Source organism: Apostichopus japonicus, chromosome 19, assembly GCF_037975245.1.
Source record: "Apostichopus japonicus isolate 1M-3 chromosome 19, ASM3797524v1, whole genome shotgun sequence".
Taxonomy (NCBI): domain Eukaryota; kingdom Metazoa; phylum Echinodermata; class Holothuroidea; order Aspidochirotida; family Stichopodidae; genus Apostichopus; species Apostichopus japonicus.
This window is the reverse complement of record NC_092579.1, coordinates 1,335,596-1,349,568: the sequence shown is the minus strand read 5'-3', so window position 1 is coordinate 1,349,568 and position 13,973 is coordinate 1,335,596. Positions and strand designations below refer to the sequence as shown.

Genomic DNA, 13,973 nt, shown 5'->3' with positions numbered 1-13,973 from the left:
GAGGGGTGGACATTTAAAGTCCCCTCCTGAGCAGCTCAATCATAAAAACAACTTTGAATAACAAATAGCAAACACGTGCTCCACTAATATTAGAATAGCAATACACTGACTTAATTTCAAAATAAAGATAGTACCACTAAAGCCAAGACCTCCAATATTTTCAAAGATGATGTAAGAAGACTATAGGCATCTACAGTATGTTATTATCACAAATTTAATTGCTTTTTAGGGTAAAGTTTATCTGCTCAATGCATGTTTTAGTTGGGGAGGATTCCTTTGAAATCATCTTATTAAGAAAAAGATGTTCTTCTCTCAACACTCTTGTAAGCAAGTGATATGTACAAAAGTCAAAGTACACACAGAGGTCATTTTAAACTTGTCCAATGGGCAGGTTCACCAAAAAGTCAATCAACACAATATACAGCATTCACATATTCATATGTGGGCTTAGTGGTTACTGGATAAATGAAAATGGAGTAATCAGGTTAGGCTTCATTTACTAACAAAGAAACATACCAGGCTGGTGATAATGATGATGTGTGTGCGTATGTTGTTGAGTAGGAACTTTCCTAGATTCCTGATTGGTTCTTGGAATACCAGTTCCAACACTAGCAAGTTCTGCATTCAACGCATATCTATCCTTAGAAGATGGAGGTTCTGGCCACGCTGCACTTGAAACAGTACTGGATGTTGTGTTCTAACATGTGAAGAAGGGAAAATGACTTGTGACAAGTCTGGCCAATATGACTGTGTCATTGTAATCAACATGACTACACAGAAATATGGAACATAATACAACAAATGTGTATTGGCCACACTGCAGTACTGGATGTTGTGTTCTAACATGTGAAGAAAGAGAAAATGACTTGTGACAAGTCTGGCCAATATGACTGTGCCTTTGTAACTCAACATGACCACACAGACATATGGAACATAATACAACAAATGTGTACTGGCCACACTGCATTACTGAATGTTGTGTTCTAACATGTGAAGAAAGGGAAAATGACTTGTGACAAGTCTGGCCAATATGACATGCAGTCTTACAGAGGGTCCTCAACACGACGACAACCACAGACTCTGATGTAATCTAGATTTTACTTCAGGATAAGGGATTCATTGTGCCTGAGATTTGACATTCATGATTAACTTTATCATTTAATTAATCATTCTCAATTACCAGAAGTAATTGGAGGTTAACAAGGTCAAGAGTTTTAAATCTTCAAGGGAATTTACATTATGACACTTCAGTTTGCAAAATAACAATTATAACCTTCAGTATTAAGCTGGCAATGTATATATGCAAATTCACTGACATTTTGAACTAATTTTACACAAGCATAATTTTTTCTATTTTTTCACATAATTCCAAACATATATTTTTCTTCTATCTATGCTTATTTTATTCACTTCTGAAACTTGTCGTTGTCCAGACATTTTTTTTTTCATACTACTATGATGTACATGCGAAAATCCCAATTAGAAATGGTCATTTTGGAAGTTTCTGAAAAAATATGAATGAAAGGTGACTGGTAAACTAATGAACTGCATTACCCTGGAATACTGAGTATTCAAATAGTAAAGAAACCTTTCATAGGAAACTCAACTGGTACTTTAGATGGACATTCCAGTGACAGACAAGTGTGACACTTACATGGAAAAGAAAATAATGCTGCACTGTTAGTTGAAAACCCCATCACAATATTTTGTCCCTAATTCAAAATATGCTTGAATGATTGTAACCTACTTTGATTGGTTCAATCCTCTATGCTTGATTGATGTAACCTATTTTGATTGGTTAAACCCTCTTTGCTTGATTGATGTAACCTATTTTGATTGGTTAAGCGCTCTATGCTTGATTGATGTAACCCATTTTGATTGGTTAAACCCTGTGTGCTTGATTGATGTAACCTATTTTGATTGGATAAGCCCTGTGTGCTTGATTGATGTAACCTATTTTGATTGGTGAAACCATCTGTGCTTGATTGATGTAACCTATTTTGATTGGTTAAGCCCTCTATGCTTGATTGATGTAACCTATTTTGATTGGTTAAACCCTCCATCAATCCAGGGCTGGGATCACATAAGGTGGTCTGTGATTGGCAAATGTTCTGCAAGCCTTACTTTTCTAGCTGAATTGCCATAATGACATCTTTAAGTTTACTGTTGCAAGATACTTTCAAAACATATTCCCAAACTTTTGACCCCCCAAAATGATGATATATCTTAATAAATACAAGATGCTATGAGGATGTGGTTTTGACCTAAAGATGCCTCAAGTTTCAATTATTTCTACTAAGCAATCAGTTCCAGCCACCAGAATATCCCTTGTTTATCCCTCAGTAGATAATTAAAATGGGGAATAAAACTTTGAAATGGTCGTACCATTGAATGTGCAGCGGATGGCCTTGATGAGGCATTGACTGAGAGGTAGGAATCCAGAGAGGTTGCTAGATTCGATTGTTTTTCCTTTCCTTCTGAGGCTCCATCTTCATCTCTGTGACTTTTCTGAAGCAGGAACAATCAATCAGTTATCGGAAACATATTTTTTGCATGCACATAAAAATAAACAGTCATGAGGACAAATAAAATGAGAATTTGTTGTCTTTATCTGAATTCTTATGAACCATGATGAGGGTAAGAACTTTTAAAGCAAGAGTTTGTCAAAGCAATTCTTTGATTTACTAAACTTTTTTGGGGGGGCAAGAAAACTACTATGTACAGAGTCATAATTTAACTTAATGTTGTCCATACAGAACTTATTCAACCAGAGGCAAGGAGGGGATTAGAGGAGAAGGGGAGAGGGCTGTTTAAATATCATGTCTTACATCAATGTACTCAATCTTTGAAGCCAAAACTAGGTGCAAGGAGAATAGAGGGAGGGGTGGGGAGGCTGCTGATGAAGTCATTCTTTGCTTTAACCTTTATTCCCAAGAAACCAAGAATAATATGACTTTTGACTACCAAAAAATAGAAACAAACATTGTCCAATTAAACCAGGAAAATAGGAAGGGGTGGTTCACTAAACATGGAAGAAATTCTGATTTTAATTCCTTCAAGATTTTATTTTCGAGAAAACATAAACCGCTGAAAGTAAATTTACTTGTATACTATAAATTAAATCATTTGAATGTAACTGAAAAATTGGAATATGTTGTAACTGGTGGAATAAAACACATTTTGTTTTTTCTAATTTTTACCCTTCTTGTTCAAGACAAGGTTCAAAGAAAACTATTAAAGAGTACTACCTTCTGCACTGATCCTGTTACTGTATCAGGCATCGGGCTGACCTTGGAGGGTTGGTTTTGGTGAGTAGATATATATAGAGGCTTGGATCTGCTACGTTCTTTAATTGCACACTGTTGGTTTTCTCCATCCAGATCCCTTGAGCGATGAACATGTCTGGATGTCTGTGGGTTCCTTTGATGATCTGATTTTGCCTCTAATCTACGACCATCCAAGCCTCTCTGTAAATCGCCAGATTCAGATATATCATCCCTTCTGAATTTATTTTGATCCCTATATGTGAAAGGATCTCTTCTAGAATTCTGATCCCTGTAAGAATATGACGGCTTTGCTCCGGTTTCATCCCGCGAGGGGATCAGATAATCATGCTTCGTACGAGGAACACGATTTCGATCGTCGTGTGGGGGAGCGCTAGTAGAGGGCGGTAGATTTCTCTGTGGATAAGACTGTCCGTAAACAGCTCTGTCTCCCAAGTTTATGAGTTCCTCCATCGATAAGTCACTCTCGATCTGATGCTGCTCTAGGTCACCACCCGAGATGGAGCTCGGTAGACGAGAATCTAAACTTCTTTGAAAGGAGATGAAAATGATAGAAAAGTATTTAAGTTTTTCTTGAATTGATTTGATGTGTATTACGATACATAACTATAGCTGACATGTTGCAAGAGCAATATGAAACCAAACAGGAGAAATTGAAACAACGTTATAGACTAAATATATCAGGTTTAACATATATTAAGGATGAAATATCACCGTAGATTTATATGACTTGGCATATAATAAGGTGGTATTAAGATGCCATTACATGATATGATAAATGGTGTCACTATTTATAGGATCATTTTATCATTGTCATGGGTTACTTTGCTTTATATTTGGCACAATCTAGTGTAGTGTTCAACCGATTATGCATAACAGAAAATACCGATTACCGATTATTTTTTCCAAAATCGTACCGATTCCGATTCCGATTATTTGAAAATGCGAAAATATCCCGTATATACGAAATCGGCAATAAAGTTTGACAGAATTTGAAACAATAATTGTTGTGATTTTCCCCTGTTTCCTTTTGCTTCGTTGTTATACAAGGCTCTAAGGTATCATTTTGAATGTACCAAATTACCTCTGGAGTTTCTTGGAAAGAAATAAAAAGTGTTTTTTTTTTAAATTTCCAAAATACGGAAATATGACATCCTACCTAGTCAGTACTGTGCTAAGCGAATGGCCTAACCACCTCGACATGAATGTCACCTGTTAATGGCTTGAAATGGGCTAAGAATAGTTACTCAAAATATCCATCTCAAAAAGTATCTCAGACAAACCATCCATCTTCAATCTTTACCAAAGTGTAAATTTTAATGACATGTTGCCTTCATTCCGACATTATTTTCTACTTATTTTCAGTATTATACTGTTTATGAACAAATAGAAATGTTACGAACTTCAAGTTAAACATACCTATTCGTTACCTATTTAACTCTATTCAGGTTCAATTAGAAAATGTAAGCTTAGGCCAATCAAACTGAAAAGCAAATTGTACCATCGTAACTTGTTTAAAATTACTCTAAAATGTAATACCAGATTACATTCCCTCTATAAGACATATCACTTACAGTACCTTCCAAACAAATGTCGATTTCCAGCAAAATGAAAGTTTGCTACGCATTTTTTTTTTGCAAACCGATGGTTAGGCTACATTTCTCATTGACTTAGTGTGGTTGTTAGGCTAACATGTGGTCGAAGATTGCAGTTTCCGTGGATATTTTTATTTTGTATTTGCGACACAACTAGAGCGAATAAACAGATGGCAAGGTTAGATTTCCATGCAGTTGACTTAGTGTGAAGTAAGGCTACCATGTGGTCGGAGATTTGTGAGGATTTTAGGTTATTTTCGCTGGTACTGAAATTGCTTCGTGCATGCCGTAATTTTCCACGGTAACTTCCCGGGGATTGTGCGCGACCCTACCGCACTGCTTCAAATTTGATGCGAGATGTGAAACTGTTTGCGCGATTCGCGCTGCAACTGCAATTCCTAGCTAAAGCAAACGCATGTCACAATTAATTTTACACAGACACCTGATATAACGAGGGCGATTTTCTTATATTTCTTTTTCACACTCGTAATTGTGCTTTAGGAGGGCTTTTTAGCACATCGCTCCCGCTTATTTTCGACCCTGTCAAGCACATTCGTTAGTTCGCGAAATTGGTATTGCTGCTATGCCTACTGTGCCAAGAAATTTGAAGTCACTAACCACGAGGGAAGCTAAATCGGCGACCCTGGCAGCGTAAATTGATGAAAGTATACACTGTGAAAGACGTATATAGAGGGTGTCTTATTTTAATATTTCGTAGTAAAAGAACAAACCTAATACATCAGTTGATATTTTCAATTTCCATATGTTTTTGAATAATGATATTTTCACCTTCCATATGTTTTTGAATAATCGGTATGAAATAACTGGTATTCCACGTAATTTTTACCGATTCCGATTATGTTCCGATTATGCAATATTCGTACCGATTCCGATTAGGTTAATCGGTTGAACACTAATCTAGTGGCAGGCCTACACAGTTCATTACATATTACATGTTACAGAGTATTATCAGTTCCCTCACATTGACTGTTTCACTATATAGTCAAACAAATCTTCACTTCATATGTTGAGTTGAGTAGAAAAAAAGGATCAGGAGGGACACTCAAGTCCCCATCAAGGACCCTATAGAAGAGAAAAAAAAACCTGAAGACACATACACTCAGACCCGATTACAATGCTTAAAGAACTTGTCCAAAGCATTCTTAAACCCATTCACACTACTAGCAAGTACAACTTTCTCAGGCAAACCGTTCCACTCCTTCACAACCCTATTAGAAAAAAAGTTATGTCGAATATTAATCCTACTTTGTGACTTTTGGAGTTTCAGACAATCACCTCTGGTACAACTACTAATAGCAAACATGAAAAAGTCAGTGAAAGATAAATTGTCAAAACCATACATGGAATCACATATGGAATCATATATGAAAATATATGGAATCAGTCCTAGACTTAGAAGCTTCATCGTTTTGGTGTTTTTTTAATATCATTGTTAATGAATGTATATAAAACATCATGTGTATTTCAACCAGTTGACTGCTGTACAAAACAAAATACCCATATATGCATTTTTTCCAACTGATGCACTGCTTCATCACACCCACTAATTACTGTATATTAATGCAGTGCAGTGTGCACCATGCAAACAATACCAGAACAAGGCATACTCAGGTATTGGTAGTTCTGCTATTCACTTGAAAGCTAGAAAATAAAAATTCTCTACCGAGATTTGTACATACCAAACTTAACTCTCGAGCTTGTGTATTATGAGGTAGCCATTAGTTATGATATTATATGATTTATGACATTTATGATAAAGTTTTCACATCGGTTTTGGAGAGTAACAGCTTTCCATGAGATCTGCAAAACACCTCTTGTGCAACAATATAATTAAGACAAGTTAATAATGGTAAGGTCATGAATATGCAAGCAGATAGATGTTGTTGTCAATTTTACTTCATCAAACTGGGAAAATTAACTACCCCTGCTCATACCACTCAATAATTTCGTCCCACAAATAAATCATGCTTAAAAGCATTCTTACTGACAGTATGGATAGTTCCTAACCATATTATCTGATATGAACAGGATATATTCATTCTGTTCAAACTGTCACAACAAGTGCTTTGAAGCATGACATGGTACAGTATAAGTAAGTACAGTATAAATCAAATAGCTTCCCCATCTTGGTGTGTTACTACTAACATATAAAAATACTTAGTTACCTAATACTGGTTTCTGTGTCATCTTTGGTAGGAGGTGAACTGATGCCTTCTTCTCTCAACACCTCTGATATAGCATGTGCTGTTCCCATGGTAACCACATCTAAATCCTCTTCATGTGGTGCTGTCAAGAAACCAGAAATACCTTTCATACATTGTTTATGTTGTTTGCAGGATTCGATGCCTCTAACATGGTGAGTCTCTCCTAGCAGAATGTATAAGTATCTCTTATTCTTAAGAGATTCCTCTCTGTCAATTTTAACAGTGTTAAATGCTCAAACTGTATCTAAGTTTAGTTAATTGCAATCGAGAAAGATATATTTCAAATATATAGGTTGTTGAAATGTAAGATTGACTACAAAAGTCTGCCTCCATGCTAATAAAACCAGGCTGGGGACAATTATCATCCAAAATAAGTAACTTACGTAAGGGGAATTGGCTGACTATGTTTTAATACATATCAATTATAGTCAAATATATAATTTCATTATACATGCTTGCCAAGTTTCCTCTCTCATACATGTCTCCCTGATAGAAAAAATAATTTTGGCGGTAGGATATGTGACATCTCGACAGTAATCTTACTAATATTAACATCATGTAACAGTAATTGAGAGGAAACACAATGATTGGCCAACGGGATAAGCTGAACTTTTTCCAAGCATTTTATGTTTTATTTGTATTATCTAGATAAATCAACGCGGCCTAGGAAGCTTTGACCTCCCATCAATAATGACTATTTATATCATAACATAAACTGAACTTATACTACCTATTGAAGTAAATAGTAATGGAATAATTTAAGTAAAATATTACATATGTATATAAGTAAATAACAAACATTTTCAAGTAAAACTACCAAACAACATGATAATAAATAATCACATGTCAATGATCTTAACAATAACAAATTATTTCAACTTAATAAAATTTCCCTCTAAGGGAAGATTATAATTTACTATATATACTAAATAAATGATGTTACATTATTCATATAATTAAACAGACTGGCGTTTACTAATTGCAGTAAATTTCAAATCTTCCACCATAATGTGTCTTTCTATACCAAGTACAGACGTACCATCAGCATGGCTAGAGGAGTCTAAACTGATCTGTTCCATTAAGAATGCTTCAAGTGCAAGGAAAATCTCCAACAGGTATTGAATGCTGGTCACACGACCGTCTGCCACCGCCACCCCAGTGATGTGTGACAGGTCACAGTGCAGAAAGTCATTGGCAAGACTGTCAATCAAACGCTGGATGTTGTTGATCTCATCCTCTCTGGTTACCACATCTTTGATGACTCCTGAAGTAAGAATGCAACATAGATTAAATGAGAGGGCGTTGTGGTCAAGTGGTTAAGGCAGTGGACTTGTGATCTAAGGATTACAGGTTCGAGCCCTGGCCAGACTCATTGCGTTGTGTCCTTGGGCAAGGCGCTTTATCTCCATTGCCTCTCTTCACCCAGGTGTATAAATGAGGACTGGCGAGGTAACTTGTAAAAATAGTGCGCCGATTTGTGGCTGCACCTTATGGGAAGTCCACCAGGAAATACATGGTTGGGGTGCACTGTGGTGCCCCAGGAGAGATTGATTGAATTGCCAAACCCTTGGGTATGTAGGTGTGACAAGTAACCAATGACCAAGACTAAGACAATCTTGATGTAGCAGTGCTATACAAGTGTCTAATATGTAATATGTAAGAATACAGGATATTGTATCAAGATAGTCATTTGCTATGAGCTTTCCCTGTTGAAAATAGAATGAAATCCTTTCAACACGACCAATCATTTTGCGTGTAAGAAGTACTGTTCTGTGAATCTGTAAATAACACCCTTGAAGCATTTTTTGGTTCTTGACAAGCACTGATTGAACAAACTCTGAAACACCACAGAAGCATGAGTAATGTAATATAATAAATGATAATTTGATATTCCATCTTTGTCAAAAGTCTTTATCTGCAATGGTCTCAGATTTTGGAATGCTAAAATAACAAGACTATTTAAGTACTTTTCCGGTGGTGAAAACACTGGAAGTAAATTCTTCCAAACAATTTAGTACTTTGTCAAATTGGATTTGGGTCATGTCAGTGATGTATGTAGTTAAGCTTCGAACCTCTTATGGTTTGCTCTAGCATACTAGGAGTTTTTGGTTATGAAACTGAATACAGAGGTAGTTCACTGACAACCAATTGCTTAATGAGTGAACAGGAGACAAGCTGCAACATGTTTCCAAGCAATAAGTTGAAGGATTCCAATATTAAATAGCGACAGCTCTCAGTTCAAATTGATCTTCAGGCTGACACTTCAACAACAATAGAGCAATGCCATGTTACCGTTTGGAAAAGAGATCAAGGCTCGAAATTCAGGCTGTTTACTGGTTAAATGTTAGTGGATCTGCTTGCCAGATGGGGAAAAAAAGGAATCTGCATTTTTCTGCGAAAGGAATCTTGTGATTGTATTAATTCAAGGCAATTCGAGTGGGAATTCCATGTTAGCAAACTCGTAGATTATTTTATGCACCACTGGCATTTTTTAGCAAGTGATTAATATTGTAAAACTCTAGAGTTGGAGATTGCTGTGAGTGTCTGGAACTTTTACCTTCCAATCTGTCGCCCAGAATAAGTTCATAGACGGTCACAAATACTGAAGCCGTAACTTCTGCCAGGTCAGAGACTCGGTCAAGTCCATATTTCAGGAGAAATTCATTGGCAGTCTCTATGAACCCTGCTGGTGGGAAAAGTAAACAAGAGTTCCTGTGAGCCTTAAACATAATGAACTTAACTTATTTTTTCAATTTCATTACAACAAATTTTTTTACCCAAGGGAAAAATTGTTAATACAGGTTTTAGAAAGAAGATGAAATTGATCATGATTGAATAGTACCTTTAGACCAGGGTTTCCCTAACTTTATCCCCCCACGAACCCCCTGTGGATGTCAGAGTTGTCTATGAACCCCCAACTTTCGAGACACGATCTTATGCATTATTATACTATAATAGGCATAAGACTGCTTCATAAAAGATCAAGTTCCATAGTGTAATATTGTGACAACAATAAAACAAGAGATGAACAAATATTTATTTGGAAACTTCAAGATCAGATCAGCTCTTTATCTTCAAGACGTACTGTCATGCGTACACCAACTTCACCAAAGTCATGCGGCCTGTATCTGTTTCATAATTCAATTATTTTATCACATGCACGGTACGATACTATTATGGCAACATATGCGTATGGAACGGGAAAAGAGTTTGTCGATAGGCACAGGTATTATCCATATCAGATTTCAGTTCAACAAAAAGTACTCTAGTTTAGGCTTTCAGAAACGTCTCACGAACCCCCTGGGATGGGCTTGCGCACCACCTGGGGGTTTATGCACCCCATTTAGGGAACTCCTGCTTTAGACTGTTGGATGATAAGGCATACTATAAAATCAATAAATCAGCTTTGACTAGTAGGAATGAAAATGTCAACAACAAAAGCTACTCAGACAAAAGTGGGGCAGTAGAAGGAAAGTGAATAAATCAAATAGACAAAGGATAAACAAATGTGTGTAATACCAAAAGTAAATAATACTGCAATTGTGAACATTTAGTTACTTTTATGGGGTCCTCAGTTGGTATCTAAACCACCCCCCCCCCACACAACATCCCCCCAAAAAACCCCAATTTTTGACCTTCATAATCACACAGATGATATGCATATGCACAGAAATCATACAGTTTTAATGCTAATGCAAAATTTAGTGGAAAAAAGTCCACCTGAAAACACGATAGGAAAGAGAAAGTTAGAACATCGGTTTCAATTCAAGTCTAACTGTTCATTACAAACAAGTATGTTCACTGACCAACAACCATTCCAAAGGGGTTCCTATCTAATAAACATTCAAAAGACTTAAAATCTACAAACCAGTTTGAGATTCTCCATATTCAGATGAGGATGAAGATGGAATATCCATACTGCAGGTGTAAACTATAAATAAGGCAAAAATATTAAATTTGAGAAGAATTGAAGAAACTATGTCCACTTTGTACTTGTGGAATAGAATCTTGCATAATTTAATGCAATGTTATACACAATTGTTCAGAAATTTTAAGGTTTTAACCAATGTGCATAACAGCAACACTAACAGAATGTTTCAAATGTTCGATGTACAGTTCTATGTGAAACCCTTTCCCCTAATTATCAAGAATGTATCCAGAAATGTTGGCTACTGTATGTACATAGTTCCTTACACATTTATAGCAATTGTATCAACTGTCAACTGGTGTGTTGTCTTTCAGGATTTCCTTTAGACCAGCATAGTTCACTCTTTGAGGCAATCATCCATGCAAATCTTCTGATTGCGAAGAAGCATTTGTAATCGAATATAAGGTTTTTCTGTTTTTGACTTTCTTCACTGTACAGCGCTTCGAGATTTCTGGGAGGCGCTTTATAAGTAGTATTTATTATTATTATTATTATTATTATATAAGTACACTGGATACACTGGATTTTCAGTTTCATTGCTGAATTAAACATTTCCCAAGGCTTTGCCTTGCAGGTATGGTAATCATCTTAACATTAGGGATGAGTAATTAGAGTTTCATATATTTCTGAATAATATTAACCAACTGTCTCAGTGTGACTGTTTATGAATGCTGAATGTGATATTATTTGGAAGCTCAATTATTAAACATTTAAGATTTTAACTTTCAACTTATATAGGCCCTACTCAAATTTGTCATACAAAGTTGTCTTAATCTTATGTACATATCTAGCTTTGGAAATATCTTAAAGGCATTGAAGACTCGCCCCAAACCATGTCTCGAGCTCTGAAAAAGTTAACTTTCTCTTGCTTGCAAGGGAAGTTTTCTGCTTATCGCTACAAAATGCAGACAGTAATGAAACGTGATACCTTGTTATCTTTAGCTGGACCTGAGATGTCCATCGCTGTATTGTTTGTACACTGTGCTGTGGGTATTGACCGCAGCTGTATGTACACTAGTGTATAATTACCAAAGGTAGCAAGCTGTGTGCTTATTTTCTGGGATCGATGGTGGTGTCTTACACTTCTGTTACACCTCATTCGAAACTAGGTCAAATTACCGGCATTAGACGTTTCTCTTGCGCGAGTCTCACTTCCTTTAACAACCTGTACATATCTTTTCATGTTTTTGACAAAATATCGATGGGAATTTTCAAACATCTTTGCTTATAACGGTGCAGCTGTGATACCCAAGATAGGCTAGGCATAAAAGGTTATGACACAGATGGAATAAAACTAGAGTCCAATGTAGCTGAAGTAAACTTAGGCCTAAGCAATCTCAAATGAGCTACAATAACTAGCCTATCCTTTGTTTTAATAAAACTATGCAAAGTATAAAAGAAACGTATACAAAGCATTGTCTGAGTACATTTCTTTCCGTCTTTATTTCCACTGAAAACTATTACTCACCAGTTGAGCTGATACAAACCACTAGTATAGGCTAGCCCTGCTTTAGGTAGCTGTATAGAAGTTAACTAGGTTAGGCCGATAGTAACATGAAAAATGTTACTGAAAACGATCATTTGGGCTTAGTTACATCATCACTGTTGTGAAAAGCACATTGAGCGACAAGCTTTCATTCTTCAAGTTTGTTTTATTTCCTGTTGCTATTGTAAAATTATGAAATTTCCAAACTTAGTCGTAGTTGATTGGTCCCGCGTCATTAAACTTCTATGTTCTCGAAAATATAGCGTAACTAGGCCTAGCATGTATTACTTAGTGGCCTAGGCCAAGCCTACGACTATCCAGAGTTAAAAGACTACGCATTTCTAATTTAAATGAAATTCGAGTTCTAAGTTTACAATGTCAAAGTATATTTATTTTTCCTCATGCCTCTTTAATGAATATTGAAACGTGTGAGTAATTGGGGAAAATACCACAGAATATTGCGGCTTACATTTGTAAGACTCAGGCAAAATGGTCAGGCGATGTTTCCAGCGTCGGACAAGAAAAAATTTCATACACCAGGCCGGTAAATAACAAGCCAATCGCAGACGTGCATTATTCATGACGTCATCTACCTACTCTTGAACGAAGAGGAAACTTGTTTTGACTGTCCTGGGAATGGCACCCTGGAGCTGTCTAACCGATAACAGCGTGTGTATTTGGTCCCTATCATGGCACCCTAGAAATCAGAAGTGGCATCTGCTCTACTCTAAATTACGGCTATAGGCTTATTATGGCACTACATTACGAGACGATTTCTAAAAAGCATGGATGATATAATTATTTTAATCAACTTGACACAGCAACAAAGAAAGGACTGTCATGAAATCGACAGAATTGTTATAATAGTAATAATAGTAATAATAATAATGATAATAATCAGTGGCGTCACCAGACTTTTCAGTCTGGGGGGCACAGGGGGGCACCAGCATCTGATGGCGGGGCACTTAGGTGGATACGGATCGCCGTCCTGGGGGAAGGGTCTAAGGGGAGGGATTTTCGCATATGGAGGATGGGCTAGATGCAAAATGGTGCCACATTTGATGCTAAATTCGATCTGAAGATATCTCCAGAAATTGCTATTTCTGAGGTAATGATTTTAACAATGCGCAGAATTTTGCAGAGGATATGAACCACATGCTGTCGATATTATGCCTAACCCTATAAATAGAACCTACATTTGTTGAATTAATGTGTGCATGACCCCCGACTCCTTTCTTGTCCTTCTCGTTTTCTTCCATTATCTATTAAATGTAACAGGTTCCAGCATCGTTATTGGCTCCTATCAGGGATCTCACCATGCAATCCAAAGTTTGATCACACATCGAGTATGGCTCAGTATGCAGGTGTGAACATTCGCCATTTGTTCCTACAAGCATCTGACCTCAAATGACCTCTGCACCCCCTACACAACAGGGTTAATATATGGGTCCACAA

At 36.6% G+C, this 13,973-nt stretch overlaps 1 protein-coding gene across 7 annotated transcripts in view; it reads right to left on the bottom strand.

The window, feature by feature from the left end:
* Nucleotides 1-13,055, bottom strand: part of LOC139960064 (uncharacterized) — a 60,347-nt gene extending 47,292 nt beyond the window's left edge. For 2 of the 7 annotated variants that reach the window (XR_011790308.1, XM_071958103.1), the window contains exons 1-8: nt 12,988-13,055; nt 10,973-11,035; nt 9,662-9,790; nt 8,144-8,368; nt 7,066-7,186; nt 3,249-3,813; nt 2,386-2,508; nt 517-697 (exon numbers count right to left, since the gene is read on the bottom strand). Coding sequence is in view for 6 of the 7 variants with exons in the window: in XM_071958103.1 (XP_071814204.1) it covers nt 517-697; nt 2,386-2,508; nt 3,249-3,813; nt 7,066-7,186; nt 8,144-8,368; nt 9,662-9,790; nt 10,973-11,035; nt 12,988-13,051 (1,471 nt within the window). In the remaining variant the exon portion in view is untranslated. Of the gene's footprint in view, nt 1-516; nt 698-2,385; nt 2,509-3,248; nt 3,814-7,065; nt 7,187-8,143; nt 8,369-9,661; nt 9,791-10,972; nt 11,036-12,627; nt 12,783-12,987 lie in introns of those variants that run through there. The other 5 variants (XM_071958106.1, XM_071958105.1, XM_071958104.1 and 2 more) reach the window with 5 other exon arrangements.
* Between the last annotated feature and the right edge of the window lie 918 nt (nt 13,056-13,973).